Source organism: Zalophus californianus, chromosome 9 (assembly GCF_009762305.2).
Source record: "Zalophus californianus isolate mZalCal1 chromosome 9, mZalCal1.pri.v2, whole genome shotgun sequence".
Lineage (NCBI taxonomy): Eukaryota > Metazoa > Chordata > Mammalia > Carnivora > Otariidae > Zalophus > Zalophus californianus.
The window spans coordinates 123704552-123726428 of NC_045603.1; the positions used below are offsets into that span (position 1 = coordinate 123704552).

Sequence of the window (21877 nt, forward strand, 5' to 3'; positions counted from 1 at the left end):
ATGCCAAATCTCAACCATGTCTGATTATAGCATTTCACTTACTTTGAATCTGCCCATATTTTTTTTTTATCATTTTGGCCACTAAATTTTGAAGGAAAATAAAGATCCATATGAATTAATTTTTAAGGGTATATATATATATTTTTTTTTTTTAAATATTCCTGACATCAGCTTTATTACTTCCCATTTCCCCCTGGATTTCAAGAGAGAAAAGTCCCCTTTTCCTCTAGGGCAATTAAATTCTTTTATTGAACAATTTTATAGATCTTGATTTATACTCTAAGACTAGAGGGGGTGAAATGATGGATAGAGTATGTTAACAATGAAGAAAAAGGTCAGGAAGAAAGAGAAGAAATGTTAGCAAAACACCTTTGCCCAGAGATAGAGACAAGAGATATATTTTTTAGATTTTGGCCAGAAACTTGGAAACCTTGAGGTAGAAAGTAATTTTCTTTTTTACCTGAAATGTTTAGCAAGTTCCCCAACTCAAATCAGTGGATGCCAAAACATGACAGTCAAGGAATTGTAATTTTCTGGCAAGAAAAATTAAAAAAAAAAGAAGGAAAAGAAAAAAGAAAATCTTTACCTAAAAGATAGCCTTTTATCGTGCCATTGTTTTGTTTTGTTTTCAAATTTGAATCAGACACAGGAGACAAATTCCCTGAGAAGCACCAAGACTACACAGTGACTGACTTGTCTGCAGATAATGACCCCTATAATTCTAATGAACTGAGATGTAGGTATGATGGTCAACTGCTAATTAGAATTTCTGAACATTTTAGAAAGTTATATTAAGTAAATGATTTACACTTGAATCAGTCTCCATAACTGTATTCATAGTCAAGCTAAAGTTTTAAAAGGAATACTCACAGAGAACGTTAGAACCCATCAGGAAAGAAACTAGAAAAATTCTAATGTCAATGTGCTATGTAATAATTATATACCAGGGAAGACGTATCACACAGGAGGATGATCTATAAAACATTCTCTAGAACTAAGATTTTTGGTGTCTCTTAACACATCTAAGCTTCAGAGTCTTGCCATGCAAAGCCTTCTCTGTCTACTTCCATCTGTAATCTGAAGCTGATTTCTTGTTGGTGTTAAAGATCTCTCATTAGATATTTCAACATTTGCTTTCAGTATGAATCATAAATGTACATACTGAAAAAGAAAGTTCAGCAACCAATGCTTCTAAAAAACACTAAAAAAATCAAAGTCCTTTCATTATGAAAAATTTACAATTTAAATATAAATATTCAACATTCACTTGCTGAAGATATTTGGCGATGTCTCTTTTGAAGGTTAAGATTGTAATTTGAATATTTTTCCTCTCTCAGGAATGCATAGTTTTTGGCATTATCAACTTTCAAGAGAAATGATTTGCTTCTCCATTCATGAACCTCCCTTGATAACTGACTTACACCATCTTCTTTTCAGAAGATCCCTTAAACCCTTTGTGCACACTGAGTTGGGTATATACATTTACATTTGCTAAAAGGAGCCACTCTTGTTCCTAAGAAATACGATGAGAGAGAAAACCTCAGAAACTTATTTTATAGGCTGTTGTAATAATGCGTAATCTCTCTAGGGGCACATATTCCATGCACTGCTCTTACTGTCACATTTGTAATGAGCTTAATTGTGTCCTTGCAGAAGACCCACATCTGACAACAAGATGGAAATTTGTGAGTGAAAGTCATGATTTGGCTTGCAAATCTGCAATTATCTGTTTGCACATGCAAACTATACACTTAAAAATTTAATATCAAAGACTTCTGGTTTCCAGTATGTCATACAAGATTAGAAGTCACTAATTCACCCAACAGCAAGTAAAAAGACGAAGAAACTGAAAAATCACCAACTCTTCTCAGAAATGACAGAAAAGCAAGATCAAATGGCTGGCACGAACAAGGGAGAGAAAGACAAGTGTATAAAGAGAATCAGACTTACCTGAGCAGAAACCTACAAGCAGAAACTTTTGTGGAAACCAGTGCCAGGGTAGAGAAAGAAACTGTAATGGTCAAATTACTAGAGATTTAGTGTAGGTAAGCCTAAAAGTTAAAAAAGGCTAGGGGGACCCAGTCTTAAGTCTTAATCCACACTATTGTGTATTTTTCTGCCAGGAGCTCTACTGAATTTTCACAGTGAGTATTGGGGGGAAATCCCCTCATGCTTTTATCTGGCGGAAGATAAAGGAGCCACTTTGAAATATGCCAGAGGATTCTGATCTTAACAAGGACTTCCCTTAGGAGAAACTATTTTATCAGAGCCTAACCTGCTGGGGTTTTATTAGAGTTTATCCTACCTAGGGAAGGGAAATACTCAAATTCACCCCCCTCTAGCCATTCTCTTCCACCTACAGGGGGAGGAGACAATAATTTCACTATCTGGGAGCACCAGCTCACCAAAAGACCAAGACCCAATCAAAGAACTATATAATGTTTCCCCTCTTCCCATACCTTATTACTATATTATTAAAGGACTGTTACCACAGTTCCTTTTACCCAGTACATCAAGTCATCCTTTCAACAAAAATAACATGAATTACGTGAAGGCAAAAAACACAGTTTGAAGAGACTGAACAACCATCAGAACCAGAGTCAGATACAGTAGGAAAGTTGGCATTATCAGACCAGGAACTTAAAACAAAACAAAAAGCTATGATTGATATGGTAAAGGCTTTAATGGGAATAGTAGACAACATAAGCAATCAAGCATAATATAAACGGAGAGATGGAAATTCTAAGAAAGAATAAAAAAAGATGTTAGAGATAAAAAATACTACAAGAGAAATGAAGAATGAAGGGCTTGTTAGTAGATTAGACATGGCTGAGGAAAAACTCTGAGTTTGAAATTATGATAGTAGGAACTTCCAAAATTAAAAAGCAGAGAGAAAAGTGACTAAAAAGACCCCCCCCAAAACACAATATCCAAACCATGGGGGAAAAGGTGTAATATAATACCAGAAAAGGAAAGAGAGAAAAAAACTGAAGCAATATCAGAAGCAATAATGGCTGTGAGTTTCTCCCAAATTAATGTCAGGAACTAAATCACAGATGCAAGGAGCTCAAGGAATAGCAAGCAGGATAAAATTGAGTCAATAATTAATAAACTTTAAAAAGGTTATTCACCAGTGAATTCAACCAAACAGGAAGAAATCATACTAATTCTCTACAATCTTTTCCAGAAGTTAGAAGCAGAGGGAGTACTTCCCAACTCATTCTATGAGGCCAGCAATGTCTTAATATGGAAACTAAAGACATTATATAAAAACTATAGAGCAATATTTCTTATGAACAGAGGTGCAAAACTTCTCAACAAAATATTAGCAAATTGAATCCAACAATGCATAAAAAGAATTATATGCCATAACCAACTGGGATATATCCAATTATACAAGGCTGGTTCAACATTCCACAATCAATTACTGTGTACTGTGATCTACACTGCAACATCAACAGGCTAAAGAAGATATCAATAGATGCATAAAAAGCATTGGCAAAATTCAACACCCGTTTATGATAAAAACTCCCAGCAAACTAGGAAAAGATAGAAACTTCCTCAAAATCATTATGACCATCTGTAACAAAAAAACCCTACAGGTAACATCATGCCCAATGGTGAGAAACTAGAAAATTTACTGCTAAGATCAGGGACAAGGCAAGGATGTTCCCTCCCACAACTGTTTTTCAACATCAAATTGGAAGTCCTAGTGAGTGCAGTAAGAGAATAAAAGGAAATGAAAAGAATACCAAAGAAGGCCATCTATGTATAAAATCCAAAAGAATCATAAAAGGAAACCATCCTAGAACTAATAAGTGCTTATAGCAACGTCACAAGATACAATGTTAATATACAAAATCAATTCTTACATATGAGGAAAATGAACAAGTGGAATTTGAATTAAAAACACATTACCATTTATATTAGCCCCCAAAATAGTGCTATACCCAAGTATAAATCTATATGAGGAAAAGTATAAAATTCTAGTAAAAGACATCAAGGAAAAACTAAATAAATCTAGAGATATTCCATGTTCATGGGCAGGAAAACTCAATATTGTCAAGATGTCAGTTCTTCTATGGATTCAACACAATCCCATTCAAAATCTTAGCAAGTTATTTCATGGATATTGACAAACTGATTCCAGAGTTTATATGAAGAAGCAAGAGACCCAGAATGGCCACCATAATATTGAAGGAGAAGAATGAAGTTGGAGAGTTGACACTATCAGTCTTCAAGAATTACTATAAAATTATCACAACAGTGTGGAAATGGTGAAAGAAGAGAAAAACAGATCAATGGAACAGAATAAAGAGGCCAGAAATAGAACCACATAAATATAGTCAACTGGTCTTTGACAAAGGAGCAAAAATAATAAAATGGAACAAAGGTAGTCTTTTCAATAAATGGTGTTGGAATTATCAGACATCCACATGTAAAAAAACAAAACAAAACAAAACAAAAAAACCAACCCTATAATGAATCTCTACACAGAACTTCTACCGTTCACAAAAATTAAGTCAAGATGAATCATAGGTCTAAATGGAAAACACAAAACCATGAAACTCCCAGAAGATAACAAAGGAGAAAACAGACCCAATCTTGGGTCCAGGGATGCCTTTTTAAATATAATACCAGAGACATGATTCATGAAAGAAATAACTGATAAACTGATTTCATTAAAATTAAATTTTCTTCTCTGTGAAAGACAATGTCAAGAAAATGAAAAGATAAATCAGAGACTGCAAAAAAATTTTGCAAAAGACACATCTGATAAAAGACTGCTATCCAAAACACACAAAGAACTCTTAAAACACATAAACAAGAAACAATCCAGTTTTTTAAAAAATGGTTAAAAGACCTGAATAGACACACCTCTCCAAGGAAGGTACACAGATGGCAAATAAGCATATTAAAAGGTGTTCAACATCATATGTCGCTAGCAAATTTCAAGTGAAAACAGCAATGAGATATCTCTACAGAACTATTAGCATGGCCAAAATCCAAACATTGACAACCCTAAATGCTGACAGGGATCTGGAGCAATAGGAACTCTCATTTATTGCTGGTGGGAATGCGAAATGGTATGATCACTTTGGAAGACATTTGGAAATCTTCTATAAAACTAGCCATATTCTTTTTTTTTATTTTTTTATTGTTATGTTAATCACCATATATTACATCATTAGTTTTTGATGCAGTGTTCCATGATTCATTTTTTGTTCATAACACCCAGTGCTCCATGCAGAATGTGAAAACTAGCCATATTCTTATCATATGATTCAGTGATTACACTCCTTGGTATTTTCCTAAATATATAAAAAACTTAGGTTCATACAAAAACCTGCACACGGATATTTATAGCAGCTTTATTCATAATTGCCCAAAACCTGGAAGCAACCAAGATGTTCTTCAGTAGAAGAATGGATAAATGCACTAGGCTACATCCAGATAATATTATTTAGTGCTAAAAAGAAATGACCTATCAAGCCACAGAACAATGTGGAAGAAACTTAAAGCATATTACTAAGTGAAAGAAGCCAATTTCAAAAGGCACATATTGTATGATTCCAACTACATTACATCTGGAAAAGGCAAAACTACAGAGATTAAAAAAAAGATTAGTGGTTTCTAGGCGTTAACAGAAAAGGAGGGATGAAGAGGCAGAATACAGAGGCAGGGGAAATATTCTATATGATATTACAAGTGTGGTATATGTCATTTGTCAAAATGCATAGGATGTACACCGCCACACATGATTCCAAATGTAAACTACAGACTTTGGGTGATAATAATGTCAAATAGTTTCATCAGTTATAATAAATGTACCTCTGTGGTGTGGGATGTTGAGAGTCGGGGAGGTATGCATGTATAGGTCAGATGTTATTTGGGAATTCTCTGTACTTTCTATCCAATTTTGTCATTAACCTCAAACTGCTCTAAAAAAGTAATTTTTAAATTAATTTTTTTAATTAAAAAACATCCATTTCCTAGTTATACTAACCACATTTCAAGTGCTTGATGAGACAGCCATACATGGGCAATGGCCACTATTGCAAATAGGACGGACCAAAAAAAAGCTGATTATCTAAGTCAATAAATTTTTTTAAAGGTTTTATTTATCTGAGAGAGAGAGTGAGAGAGAGAGAGAGAGAGAGAGAGAGCACGATGGGGGGAGGGGTAGAGGGAGAAGCAGACTCCCTGCTGAGCAGGGAGCCCGAAGAAGAGCTCAATCCCAGGACCCTGAGATCATGATCTGAGCCAAAGTCAGATGCTTAACCGACTGAGCCACTCAGGCACCCCTGTCACCAGATAAATTAAAGAAACACTCTTAGCAGGAAGTATAGGCCCACTGGGAGAAGAATTACAATGGTTATGGATCATTTTGTATTTCTTCTGTTCCACTCACACATTCCTATTATTCTAAAAACAGAACAAAAAAAGGAAAAGAAGAAGGAAAAACTAAAGCATATTTTGAGTTACTGAACTGTTTAGTGGCATAGGTCAAACTAGATAGTGCCATTTCAAAGTCTTCTATTTATACTCAGGACAGAAGGATTTTTTTCCAAATATTTTCCACAGTCTTATACCACTAATATATCTAGGTTTTTTTCAAATGATCATCATTGCTACAAATAGGCACTGGAACATCTGTCTATTGTCAAATGCATGAGAAAAAAATTAGCTTTGAATATTCACTCGTCCACATATTTATGACATTGTTAATAAGGCAATCAATTAATTTTTCTTTTAATCTTTTGAAGGGTTTTTTGATAATTATTCATAAATAACATGTTAACTAAAAAATGATTACAAAGAGACATGTAGGAGTTTTTCCATTAAATAGGTAGGTAGATAAGTTTATTATGGTTCTTAATGACACCCACAAGTTCACACAATGTTTGCAAAATCGAACACTCAGTCTATATGATCCTTTATACATATACTGTCTCCAAGAAAATTTTCTGAGGAAGTCATCCATGAGATCACAACTTGCTGAAAAATTGTAAATTAGAAAGACTATTGGCCTTAATATATCCAATAAAAATAGATAGCCTGATTTTTGTTTGTCTTTCTTCTCTCATCTGTCAGCTGACCAACTTACTTGTTTTAGTAAGTATTTAACCACAGAAACAATCGCATGACCTTTTTGCTTTTCTCCCAGACTGTTGACAACAGGAAGCCATACATAGGTTGTTTCTTCATAGAAGTGATCATCTCATGCTTTCAATAAACTTTAGATGAACTGAATTGTAAGCAACCTATGTTAGTCCTAATGAGTAAACAAGATTGTATCTGGCATTCACTGTCACTGATTTCATAAATATAACAAGGAAGTTGCTCTACTAAAGGAAAAAATCACACAAAGATCAAATTTGTCATACAGTCTTCCTTAAGAATTTAACATCATCCCTTCTAACTTTTGGAAAAAATAAAGATTTCTTTTCTTTATATATTCTCATCAATGCATGCTTATCTATTCATACAACTGTAATTGAGGAAGAAGAGAAAAAAATGGATAAAATTGAGGCAGATTTCTGTCTCTAGTGAGTTAAAAAACAAAATGAGAGAAATGAGCTCATGTGATTAATGATGGGATTCTTCTGACTTGTAAATGTCTTTAATTTAAACAACTGTATTCACTATAATATTACATTTAAAAATTACTGCTTATGAAACATGTCCTTCTGATAAATAAAAATTTGTTGCCCAGTGCCAATACCTTTTCTACTTCTGAGATGTTAAAATGCAATTAAAAATTCAGCAGTTGTACGATACAAAATCAACACAAAAATCTGCTGTGTTTCTATACACAAATAATGAACACTTTGAAAAGGAAGGATATTAAGAAAACTATTTCATCTGCAATAGCATCAAAAAGAATAAAATACTTAGGAACAAACTTAACCAAGAAGGTACAAATAAAGGGAAAGACATCCCATGTTCATGGATTGGAAGACTTAATATTGCTTGGATATCAATAGTAGGTAAAGTGATCTACAGATTTAATGCAATTCCTATCAAATTCTTAATGATTTTTTTTTTACAGAAATAGAAAAACCCATCTTAAAATTAATTTTAAAAAATCTCAAGAGACCCTGAATAACCAAAACAATCTTGAAAAAGAACAAAGTTCAAGGACTCACGCTTTCTGGTTTCAAACTTAACCACAAAGCTACAATAATTAAGAGTGTGGTCCTGGCATAAAGACAGACATATAGACCAATAGAATACAATAAAGAGTCCAGAAATAAATTCCTGCAAACACAGGCAATTGATTTTGACAAGAGTGCCGAGAGACAATTCAGTAAGGAAAGAACAGCCCTTTCAACATGTGGAATTGGGAAAACTGGATATCCACATGCAAGAGAATGAAATTGGACTCTTACCTTACACCATATACAAAAATTCACTCAAAATGGATCAAAGACCCAAATGTAAGACCTAAAACTATAAAACCTTTACAAGAAAACGTAGGCAGAAATCTTCATAACACTGGATCTGGCAATGGTTTCTTGGATATGTCATTAGAAGCTCAGGGAAGAAAACATAGCTTAAATTTGATTTTACCAACATGAAAAACTTCTCCGCATCAAAGGATATTATAAACAGAGTGAAAAGGGAACACATGGAATAGGAGAAAGTATCTGTAAATCACATATCTGATAAGAGGTTAATATCTAGAATATGTAAAGAACTACAACTCACACAAAAATCTAAACCAAATTATCAAAGGACTTGAATACACATTTTTTCCCAAAGAAAATATACAAATGGTCAATAAGCACATGAAATGATGCTAAAGAACATCACTAATCATTCAGGAAATGCAAATGAAAACAACCATGAGATACCACTTCACATCCATTAAGACTGTTATTTTCAAAATGACGGACTATAACAAGTGTTGGTGAAGATGCAGAGATACTGGGAGGGTAAAATGATGCAGCCACTGTGGAAAACAAACAATTAGAATTAGGATTACTACATGATTCAGCAACTCCACTTCTGGATATATACATCAAAGAATTGAAAGCAGGGACTTCAAGATCTATTTGTACACCCACGTTCATAGCAACATTAGTCACAGTAACCAAGAGGTGAAAGCAACTCCATGTCCACTGATGGATAAATGCATAAGCAAAATGTTGTGTGTACACACAATGGAATATTACTCAGCATTAAAAAGGAAAGAAATTCTGACCCATGCTGACATTGATCAACCTTGAAGATCTCAGGCTAAGTAAACTGAACCAGTCACAAAAAGACCAATACTCTATGATTCCACTTAAATGAGGTACCTAAAGTAGTCAAATTCATAGAGACAGAAAGTAAACAGGTGGCTACCAGAGAGTAGGGGCAGGGATAATGGGGAGTTAGTGTTTAATGAGTATGGAGTTTCAGTTTGGGAAGGTGAGAAAAGTTTTTAAATAATGGTTGCACAACAATGTGAATATACTTAATGTCATTAAATTATACTCTTCAAATGGTTAAAATAGTAGATTTCTTTCAAAGATTTTATTCATTTATTTGTCAGAGAGAGAGAGAGAGAGATCAAGCACAAGAAGGGGGAGGAACAGGCAGAAGGAGAAGCAGTTTCCTGCTGAGCAAGGAGCCCGATGTGGGACTCGATCCCAGGACCCTGGGATCATGACCTGAGCCAAAGGCAGACGCTTAACCAACTGAGCCACCCAGGCGTCCCTAAAATGGTAAATTTCATGTTATGTGTATCTTTACCGTAATAAACACCACACACACACACACACACACACACACACACTCCAAGGTTTCACAATTGCTTTAACTCTTTAGCTTATTATAATATTATAATAAGCAGGATTTAATTATATCCAAGAAATTATGTGATAGGAAGAGGTGTCATTCATTGCCTGGTAAGGATTCATTATTATCACTTTGCAGTGAGAAACACGTGTTACGTTTAGATCTCAAAGTCCTGAAGCATAGATATTATGGACTGAATGTTTTCTTTCCTTCAAAATTTGCATGTTGAAACCTTATGCCCCAGTGTGATGGTATTAGGAAGTGGGGCTTTCGATGAGGTCATGAGAACAAAGCCCTCCTGAATGGGATGAGTGCCCTTATCAGAGTCCTGGGAGACCTTGCTTCTCCCTGCACTCCACCATGTGAGGACACAGCAGAACAGCCATCTGCAAACCAGGAAGCAGATCCTCACCAGATACCAAATCTGCCAGCACCTGGATCTTGGATTTCCCAGCCTCCAGAATTGTGAGAAGAAATGTTTGTCCAAGCCACCCAGTCTGTTTTTTTAATTATAGCAGCCCAAAGGGATTAAGAAATTAACCCATAACATAGTCCATTTCTAGAGGATTAGAATCCTTTTTTTTCATAGTCTGCAGTGTGGACTACTTCAAATTTCTTTGTGATTGTCGGCTATTACATGATGGAGGGAAGTCTGTGTCTCCTTTCCTTGAAGGAACCTGGCTGACTCCCTGGCTGCAATTGGTTTGGGGAAGGTTGGCTATCCACAGAATGAGGTTTTATCGGCTGCAGAATCTCAGGAGGGCCCTGCTGGATTTCTCTTTCTACAATATTCTGGAAGATGAAAATTTTCTTTGGACTATTTGCTGAAAAATATTCTATCAATTCTTGCCTCTAATAATCTCCTGGTGGTTTCAACCTAATCTATCCTTTTGTTATTATATATTTTCTCTTTTGTTTTATTTGAATTCATTCTCTTAGTCATTTCTTTTGACAGCAATGTAAAGGAGGTTGGAAGTATGTTCTATTTTATGGGCAGAAGACATGAACAGACATTTTTCCAAAGGAGACATCCAAATGGCCAACAGACACATGAAAAGATGCTCAACATCACTAATTACCAGGGAAATGCAAATCCAAACCACAGTGAGATATCACTTCACACCTGTCAGAATGGCTAAAATCGAAAACACAAGAAACAACAAGTGTGGTGAGGATGTGAAGGAAAAGGGTCACTTGTGTGCCATTGGTGGGAAAGTAAACTATACAGCCACTGTAGAAAACTGTATGGAATCGCTCAAAAAATTAGAAATAAGATTACCATATGATCAGTAATTCCACTACTGGGTATTTACCCAGTATTTACCCAGGTATTTCTAATACCCAGGGTATTAGAAAACGCTAATTACCCAGGTATTTCTAATACCCAGGGTATTAGAAAACACTAATTTACCCAGGTATTTCTAATACCCAGGGTATTAGAAAACACTAATTTGAAGAGATATCACTTCACACCTGTCAGAATGGCTAAAATCGAAAACACAAGAAACAACAAGTGTGGTGAGGATGTGAAGAAAAAGGGTCACTTGTGCGCCATTGGTGGGAAAGTAAACTATACAGCCACTGTGGAAAACAGTATGGAATCGCTCAAAAAATTAGAAATAAGATTACCATATGATCAGTAATTCCACTACTGGGTATTTACCCAGTATTTACCCAGGTATTTCTAATACCCAGGGTATTAGAAAACACTAATTTGAAGAGATATATGCACCTCTATGTTTATTGGAGCATTATTTACAATAGTCAGATTATGGAAGCAATTCATCCATCCAAATATGAATGGATAAAGATGATGTGGTCTATACATACAATGGAATATCACTCAGCTATAAAAGAGGATGAAATCTTGCCATTTGCAACACCATGGATGGATCCTCGAGGGTATAATGCTGACTGAAATAAGTCAGTCAGAGACAAATACCCTATGATTTCACTCATATGTGATATTTAAGAAACAATGAACGAACAAAAAAAAAAAAAAAGAGAGAGAGAGACAAACAAAAAACCAGACTCTTAAACAGAGAGAACAAACTGACAGTTACCGGAGGGGAAGAGAGTGGGGGATGGGTGAAAGGGTGAGGGGGATTAAAGAGCACACTTATCAAGGTGAGCACTGGATGATATATAGAATTGTTAAATCACTATATTGTACATTGGAAACTGATAGAACACTGTATGTTAATTGTAACGGAATTAAAAATTCCATGGGGGTAAAAGCAGTTGCCGGAATAATAATAATACTGTCTTGAAATAAAATTCACAGATCCTATATGACAAAAAAAAAAAAAAGAAGTGCATTCGATTTTAGCATCATATTTGATTACTAATAATAACACCCTCAACACAGATCACTATGTTGACTCAACAATATCCTAAAATTGGGAGATTTGTTCCCATTGACACAAGTCCTGTTTTGAATTCAAGTCTTTTTAAATTAGTAGCTCTCTTCACAAAACAACTTAATACAGCAGTTTCAATCTTCCTTTGCAAGGAAAGAAAGCAAGGACTACAGCTTTCAGTGTATCTGGGATCACCAAGGTGAAGGTACCAAAGAGGAGGCTTATCTTAAGGTTATTTTTTAAAATTCAGCATTAGATATTTTATTTAAAAATTCAAACACAGGAGGGGCACCTGGGTGGCTCAGTTGGTTAAGCGTCTGCCTTCGGCTCAGGTCAGGGTCCTGGGATCGAGTCCCGCGTCGGGCTCCTTGTTCCACAGGGAGCCTGCTTCTCCCTCTGCCTCTCTTTGTCTCTCATGAATAAATAAAATCTTTAAAAAAAATTCAAACAAGGATACTATAGACTTCTAATTTCCCGATTTTATCTTCCCAAGGGAATTTATGAAGCAGTTTACATCAGAAAATAAATGAAAAATCTCTTTTGAAAACTGCGTTGTAAGACAAAGACCACACACAATTCCAAGAGACAAGGATATTACCTGCTTTTAACTTGTATTTAATAGTTCACTTCTCCGTTTTTTCCTTAGGGGAAGTGATTCAGTTGGCCAAATTCTTAATTGTATAGCTCAGGAAAGAGAGTCATCAGTCATCTCCTAAGAAATGGATAACTTTGGAAGATGTGTGTGCATGGTTTAGAGACTGGCTAGAAGGGAAAAAAAAAATACAAGGAACAAAAATACAAACGTTTCTGGTAGTCATTTTTTAAAAAATCTCAGGGCACAACATTTATCAAAATTGGGTCTATTAGTCATTTCCTTAGTAGAAAATATCTAAGCATAGAGTTTGACTGATTTATAGAGAAAGGGAATAAAAATCTTTCAAAATTGTTGGTAAGAATGATTCATACTTCTTGCTTTTGTGAAGAAGTAATTTTGCATGTTAAATTATATTACTTTTGCTGCCTGAAATGGTTTTTAAATGCTTGTCATTTTTTTCCACAGAAAAAGAGTTTTTAAATGATGTGAGTTGCACTCCTTGATTTCAAGTACAATAGTTGTTGAAAGGAAATATGTATATCAAGGTTATTTTATATGTCTTTCAAATAAAATATCTCCTTTTATGGAAGCATATTGTTTGAAGGGTATCACACCTAGGTATTGTCAAACTTCAAAGAAAAGATAGCTTACTAGTTTTTTGGAGGGAGAAAGGACTCTTTTACCAGAACCAACTTGGTGATTGTAGATTATTGACTGAATTACACTGGACATATCTAGCTTTCTCTGAGAAAGCATGATTCCATCAAAATCAATAAATTGGAAGATAAAGAATAATGGGGAAGTGGAAATAGGATCAATATCCTAAAAGCATAGGAGTCTATTTTAGTTTAATTTTGTAGTCATGTGATTAAGAAAGGCTGAGAAGCCTTGCTAGAAAGTTGGCTGTTTTGTCAGTCAATTTATGTTCTTTTCACACAATTCACTATCTTGAAGCTATTAAAGTCACTGAATTAAAATAAACATAGAGAAGCCAATGGATGCTCTTCATCTGACTGCTGATAGTCCTATTTACTGACTGGGTTTAACACACAGATCTTACTTTGCGTGTGTGTGGATTTATTTTCAAAGCAGAGGATCTTAAGTTTGGAATCAAAATATTCTTATCCTGCCTTTCACTCAAGGAAAATTATCTGGAAATTGGAAAAGCCTCCAGGCAAAAGTCTGGCTGTGACATTACTTCAAGAAGACACTTCTTAAAAGGGACAGATACACAAGGTACTCTAAGTGACTGCTCTTCAATCTTGCAGTTTCAAGATTAAATGAAATCAAGATTGAATGAAATCAAGATTGAAGGAGCATTAGTAATAATCTGGAAGAGGAAGAAATGTTTTAAAAGAGCATCCCTTCAAACAAACAAACAAACAAAAAAGCACAGAGGGAAGGAAGAAAGATCCAGAGAACTACATAGTTAGGGAGATTGGTTGAGGAGGGGGCTGGAAAGAAGGTCTATTCTCAACTAGATGGCCATGATGTACATGGAGGGGGCACCCGAGTTTCGTCTCAGTTTGTTTTGACGTAAACTGGTGAGCTCAGCTCTTCCTTCTCTACCACCTACCTCTCAGAGTTACAACTTCTCCACTGTCAGCTTGGGTGCTATTCATGTACTGGGGTCCTGGGCAGTTGTCCAGTTTTGCCAATTCTAGGGACTTCTCTAGTTCTATCTGTGGTGATAGCCCCTTGAAGTTTCTATGGGCTCGTTGTTATGGAAACAGTTTTGCAGCATCTAAAACCTTAGGAAAAATGCCTAAAGTCTGAAACTTTTTCAGATCCAAAATAAGCCTTTCCTTGCCATAATCTCTTATGTTCTTTAAAATGAGTTAATTTATTCTTAAAATAACAAATCATATTTATCAAAAATAAAGTCTCTCTTGCCCAAACTGCTGAAAAATAATACTTCCAGGGCTTGTCTTTTCCTTCTAGTTGAGAAAATCTGTAGACTTTAGAGAAGGTGAATATGAGAAATCCTCACCGACTTTTTTATTTAGTTCTAAGAATTTTCTTAGAAGGAACTCTTGGTTCTCAAGTAGAATGGGACCGTCCTACATAGCGGCCTCTCTTCCCAAGCACATCTACCCCAGGGTTAGTAGTTAGGGAGTAGTAGTAGGGATATGTTAGTTTTCTCTGGCTGCTGTTAACAAATGACCACTAATCTAGTGGCTTAAAACAAGACAACTTTGTTATCTAACAGTTCTACAGGTCAGAAATCTGGCAAGGGTCTCACAGGGCTAAAATCAACGTGTCAGCCTGGCTGTGTTCCTTTTGGAGGCTCCTGGGCAGAATCTGTTTCCTTGCCTTTTTCAGCTTCTAGAGGTGGCTGGCATTCCTTGGGTCCTGGCCCCCTTCCTCCATCGTCAGTCACAGTGCTGCATCTTTCTGACCTTCCTTCCACCATCACATCTCTCTCTGACTACAGCTGGGGAAGGTTTCCCATTTTTAAGGACTCATGTGATTAGAACGTGACCACTCAGAAAATCCAGGCTAATCTCTCCATCTCAAAGTCCTAAACCTTAATCACATCTGCAAAGTCTCTTTTGATATGTAAGACAACGTATTCACAGGTCCCCAAGAATATGGGGTATCAAGATACATGGGTATCTTGGCGAAGGGAGCATTATCTATAGAACATATCTCATGAAATCTTTGTAGGGAACATGGGAATACAAAAAAGATACCAAACCGATAGATCTGGTTATAAATACAACTGGGAGAAAGTGGATAGACAAGATGAATGGATTCTAACGTATTAATCCCAGGGATTATTGATTGGATCAGACACTTCTGTTACATTACACTTCAAACGCTTTATCAAGACCTCACCCCTTACCTTCTATAGACAGGGGAAGACAAATGATGGCCAAGATATTCTGTGCCCACAGTACGCAGAAAAGCAGATGTGACTCTATGAACATCAGAGAAAGGAAGCTTCAAGACATAGAGTTTTCTCAGAGGTAAAGAGGGATCTTTCCGCACGATAGAAGTATCAATTCAATCAAGAAGACAGGACAACCCTAAATATGCATGCATATAATAACAGAGCTTCAACTGTGTGAGGCAAAATTGATAAAACCAAGAAAGAAATAGGGAAACCCACAAACATAGGTGTATATTTTAGCATCACTCCTAATTAACAGAACAAGTGGAGAAAAAAATCAGTATGGAATTTGAGAATATGAATAAAGCCGTCAATCAGTCTGACTTAACTAACATTCACAGAACTCTACACCCAAAAATGCTGCACTCATGGACTTTCAAAATGCATATGAGGGCATTTACCAGGATGGACCATACACTGGGCCATGGAACATGCCTCAAAATATTTCAAAGGACTAAAATAATAGAGAGTATATTCTCTGACAGTGAAGAAATTAAAATAACTAAGAGCTACTTATAAAAGTTACAAACATTGAGCAATTAGGCACCATATTTACATAAGAAAAAAGTTACATGAGTCATTTAAAGGCATTTCAATGGGATCCGTACTGAACACACAACAGATTAAAAGACACGGGATCCAGCAAAGTAGGGTTTAGAGGGAAATTTATAGCTTTCAATGCTTGGATTAGAAAAGAAGAAAAGATTTAAAATCAATGAGATGTCCTTCCACGTCACAAAGGAAGAAAAGAAGCAGAAAATTAATGCAAGGTGAACAGAAGGAAGGGAATCATAAAAATAGCAGAAACAAGAGAAAATCGTGAAACGATACACTATCGCCAACTCTTACACTGATAGAATCTGTGCTTCCTATTCCTGGAGAGTTTAGCACTGTCAGATCACAGACCTTTGTTTCTGAGAATACACCAGGGAGCATTTCCACTGAACTTGAACCTGTGAGTACGCTTGCGCTCTTCCTGCCAATAGATCGACCAGCACAGACAAATGTGAAACTGGTGGGAGTCATTGCCACTGGCTACCATGAGGAGGTAAGGTTATGGCTACACAACGGAGGAAGCAAGGAACATATCTAGAAACCTTGAAGCATCTCTTGGTACTTCCATGTCTGACGACAACGGGGAACAGGAAACCACAGGAAACATGGCCCTACGAAGACAAAGCAGACCCCTCAGGGAACACCTGGGCTGCCATTCTAGGAAAGAAATCTGGGTCAGTCGAAGTGCTGCCTGAAAAGTGAGGAGAATCAAAGTTGGGTGCTGGAGGACAGAGATGGTTGAATATCAAATATTACCTTAAGACCACTGGGTTTGGAGCATGTTCCACTAACTATCACGTATTGAGTCTTCTCTGAGTTTTTGGCTGGCTCCTGCCCTGAAGGGGTTCCTCGTATTCTCTCATCTCTGACGCTCACCCACTGCTGCAGAGACCATTTCCAAGGGCGTGTTGATTAGTTTTGCACAGAACTTTGCTTCAGCCCACCCTGCATTCCTCCTTCTCTTGCCCTGGGCTTCTCCAATGTGATGGCTTGGGACTGCGGTGGGAGTTCCCTTGGTGCTCAAACATGCATAACCTGAAAGGGGCGTGTGTGTTGGGGGGGTATGTTTGTGGGGCTAGCTTTGAACAATGGGAATAGGAGCCTCCCCACACCCAGAAGGCCCCGTGTGGTGGATCGCCCATAGTGGTGGTCGACTTAACAAAAATACAACTTTTCTTGACTTTGTCATTTTCTGCTCCACTCCACCTGCTCCTGGGATCACCTCCAGGGTGAACTGCCTCCCCAAATGCCTTTGTCTTAGCCTCTGCTTGGGACAAATTCATCCTAGGACAGTGATCTTTATAACAGAATGAGTTTCCTCTGGCCACCCAGGCCTGCATTCATTCTTAACTTTCTTTAGAAACCATTCAATGCCTCTGAGAGTTAGTGTGCTTGGATAAGGCAATACCACTTAGGAGAATTTAGGCTGGTAGATTTCCCTAGTGAAGCCTTTCTGCCTTGCTGACTTCATTACTAATGGTCCCCTTTTTGCTCCTAGTTCTTTTTCTTCTGGGAGTTTGAAATAACATGCCCAATTTCTTTGAAATAAACAAGCAAGGCAAAAATGTAGCTAATCTTTTCACATTAGCCCTGCTCAGAAGGTGCCTGGTAAATTTCCAGCATTTAGTAAATAACCAGTGCATGAAAGTATTCCCCCCCCCAACCTTACCCTTTAGTTACTGTTATTTATTTTCTTTGCTGTTTTACAATCTTGAAACCTTGTTTTCTTCCCTTTAAATGACAGAAGACTATTTTCTCTGGCACAGCCCCAGAGCCCAGCAACAGTTAAAGTTGCTGTTATGTGAAAGAGTCCTATTTGTTTAGAAGTTACTCAAAAGGCCGTGAGAGCAGGCGACCTGGATTATACGAAGTGGCCCCAGGAAACTCGAGAGTATTTTCTTTCCTGTCTTTTTGCCAGGATGCCGGCTTTTCCTTGGCCAATAGGAATTTGCAACAAGGTCAAGATTCATTCTAGTTGGAATCTCATAGGATATCTGCCACATTTCTTACAAGCGATTGCTTACACTAACAAAGCCAGGGGGAGAAACACTGAGGGGAAAATGACATATTTAGCTTAGGGTTCTCCACGACAAACGGTTCTTGATAATGTTCTCAGGTCCATTTTGGGAGATCAGACTCTCTAACAAAGAAAAAGCATTAACTAGATAAATATACATCCATCATAATTGAAGGGAGATCCAGACTTAAAACAAAAAAACAAAACAAAACAACAGAATAAACTTCCAAAGAATACAGCAACTGTCCCCAACTGAGTCATAAAGAGAAAGGAATTCAGAAGCAGGAAAATGAAAATCAGGAGACTCACGAGTGAATTTGAGGACTGACATACAGACATTTTAGACAAAAGGTAGTTTGCCACATTCAGCAATGAGTGACAGTGTTCTTTTGAAACCACCATGCAAGGCTAGCAATCTAGATTTCTCAAACTGGAAGCCTCACAGCATTCTGTGATACTGACCTTGGCTTGAGGATTGGGGTTCAGAAGAGGTGGGTTGACCTTGCTCCCCTAGCATCGTCTTTACCGTCAAGATCAGGAAATTCCCTGAGTATCATAAATAATATCTAAGAACATTTCTAAACAGGGAAGTACCTTTTGGTGTTTACCTCATCTATCTTAATCTCATGAGAATTAAGAAAAACCACCAAAAAGTCAGAAGTATGTAGACTGGGGTTTAAAATGGTTGTGTTATATTTGAAGAGTCCCCCTTATTGAATTCTACCTCCAGATTTCACTGTTACCTGGTTGTTTCAGTAAAGGCTCCTGCCTTTCAGATTTTTTTCCCCATGAAACATTTTTCTTCACTTACTTCCGGGACAATAGCGAGATTCTTCCAGATCATGAGTCAATCCCAAGGGTCCTGTTCCACATATGACCTTCAAGATTGCTTATTTTACTTTTCCACTCTAGCATTCATGTAATCATATATTTTACTCCATTTGGATGGGCTTCCTATTGATTTTCACTCTTCAGTATTTCTTTCATTCATTTATATCATTTTAATATGCATGATTCCAACACATGAGAAAAGATAGTTATTCGGACTTCTACCTCAACACATCCAAATCGTCCCAAGTCTAATAGAAGGTGACGTCAAAAAGACTGGTTTATTTTGCAGATTCCAGAATTTAAGAGGCAAAAAAAAAAAAAAAAAAAAAGGTAAAATTTCCCAGCTTCAATTCCTTCATCAGATTGGAGAGGATGAAAAGTGGTAACTGAGTTTCCATTAGTGTCAGTGAGGACATCTTTAGGAAATATATGTTGTAATGTGAGAGGCTCTATACTATCATCTTTCTCTTGTCACCAGCATGATAGAGTAAAACTTAAGTAAAACTTAAAGCAAAAAATAAGGATGAAATCATTTCTTTAAAAAAATACAGTTGGTTAATTAAGTCAAACAGCTGAGTAATGGCAAGTTCGGTTAACTATTTTCCAATGCGTAAACAAAATAGGTGGCTATGTTACAGCACTTTTCATTTTTCAGCTAGAAGGCTAGACACCATATAGAGATGCAAAGCTGGAGCAGAATGAACTGATGATCACTTTTTGGCAATTCGACAGGTTTCATTCATTCCACTGAAATTCACTAAAAGGATGTCAATATTTTCTGTATCTCAAATTATGTTTCTTCTGCCTACAACTTACTTTCTTGGATTACACAGAATATTTCCTTAGTCTTTAATATTATTAAATATATTCCTCTCTTCTCATTTATCCTTCCATTTTATGGCTTTGTCTCTGTTTTACATTTTCAGAGTTTAGAAAAACAACATGGAAAAGCCACAAAGCTTACCATTTCCACCAAGGATAAATATAAGAACATTCCCGCAGTAACTGTTAAGATCCAGTTTTGAACACACGGATCAGTTGATACTGAGAGGCCAACGTATAGTCCTATGAAGGCAGTGAGAGCACTTATAAAATTCATAAGGATGGCAATCTTAATAGGAAGTCCAGAGCTTAAGAGCACGGCAAAATCTCCTGAAATTTAAGGGAAAAAGAAAATATAATCATTGTGTAAATGATGATGACTTTGCTGGAGTAATGTGCTATTAGTTTGCTTCAAATTTCAGTGACTGGGACCAATTTTACAAGTAAAGTTGACTGACCCGTTGATAAAACATTTTCTTATATCTCTCTAGGATTCTCATTATACCATTAGGAAGTTACATTTCAAGAGCTGTCTTCCTTTTACTAGTCCTGAATCTAGCATATGCGGGGAGAACTGTGACATATTCTTCAGGTCCTGACACCCTGTGACATTTTCAACCTAGATAAATGCAGAATAAAGTACTTGCTGTTCTAGGGTTTTTAAACCTTTTTGCCTGGAAACTTGCCAGGTGAAATCACATTACGTTGGCTTTTATCCTTTATTTCTGAGAGAACTCCTGTGGGGAAACAGAGAACTACTTAATATGAGATTTTAAAATCATTGCAAAAGTTGGTTAGGAAAAAAATTTTTCCTTTAGAAAACGTTTTACTGCCTTGATGATTATAGAAAAATGACCGTATTCTCCCCACACCTTTCCTCCTAAAGAAGAATGACCTTGTGCTCTGAGAGTCTCTTTTTGGGACACAGGGAAGGGCTGAAATTCAATAAAGAGACAGTCTGGCAACTCAGTTTCTTAGTTCTGTGGCATTAACTGGTCCTAGGAATAGGTCTTTTTTTAAAAAATATTTTATTTATTTATTTGAGAGAGACAGAGATAGTGAGAGAGAGCTCGAGCAGGAAGGAGAGGGAGAAGCAGACACCCCACGGAGCAGGGAGCCCGATGCGAGTCTCGATCCCAGGACCCTGGGATCATGACGCGAGCCAGAGGCAGACGCTTAACAATCTGAGCCATCCAGGCACCCCCTACAAATAGGTCTTAAGACATCTTTGCTGGTTTGCCAGAGACTGTCACAATCCTCTGTGGTTTTAGTATAATAGCTAAAGGCAAGGCCACAGTATATGGCACCCAGACCAGGTACATTTTAATGGATTCAGGAAGGTCCTTGGATAAACTGCTCAAAGAAGGATGGGTGATGGGTTGGGTGACAGGATTTCCAGCAGGAGACACTGAACACCAGAGGCTGGGGTGGCACAAAGGGACAATGTAGACCTGGCTGTGGGGGGCAATGAGATTGTCCAGAGCTCCCTCTGTAGGGCACGCGTGTGCCTGGAGCCAGTCCTTGCTGTTTCTGGGCCTCTTTTGGAAATGTCTATTTTGTCTTCTCTTGTTTCCTGGGAGGCAGAATTTGAATTACAGGGCTATTAAGATTATCCAGAAAAAATGGATGCGCATCTGCTACCAGACGCCTGTCGTTTCAATTTTATGCTTGGCCTTAGACATTTTATATAAATCAAGTTGACGAAACCATGGTTTGGCTTTAATTTAAATGTTATTTTATCTCATTGGCCTGTTTGCTGACCTAATGGGGAAAGTTCCTCTCTTAATGTTTTTCCCACATTTAATATGCAGATTTTAAAGTCTTTGCCAAAGTTCTTTAAAACGAGGTTTCTCTAAATGACTTTCTTCCATAAAGAACTCTCTAGAGTCCAAAACGAGTGACTTCTGGCCCTGGGGAAACATCAGAAAGAGTCTAAGTGAATTTTATCCCAAGGTACAGAATTTGTTTTTCTAGTTGTCTTCTTCTTGCCGTTTAAATAGATTATGAATGGAAAGTAT

At 36.9% G+C, this 21877-nt stretch overlaps 1 protein-coding gene across 4 annotated transcripts in view; it reads right to left on the bottom strand.

The window, feature by feature from the left end:
* SLC39A12 (solute carrier family 39 member 12) overlaps positions 1–21877 on the bottom strand; it is a 69245-nt gene that overhangs the window by 4598 nt on the left and 42770 nt on the right. For all 4 annotated transcript variants that reach the window (XM_027594047.2, XM_027594046.2, XM_027594048.2 and 1 more), the window contains one exon: positions 20002–20189. In XM_027594047.2, the coding sequence (XP_027449848.1) occupies positions 20002–20189 (188 nt within the window). The remainder of the gene's footprint in view (positions 1–20001; positions 20190–21877) is intronic.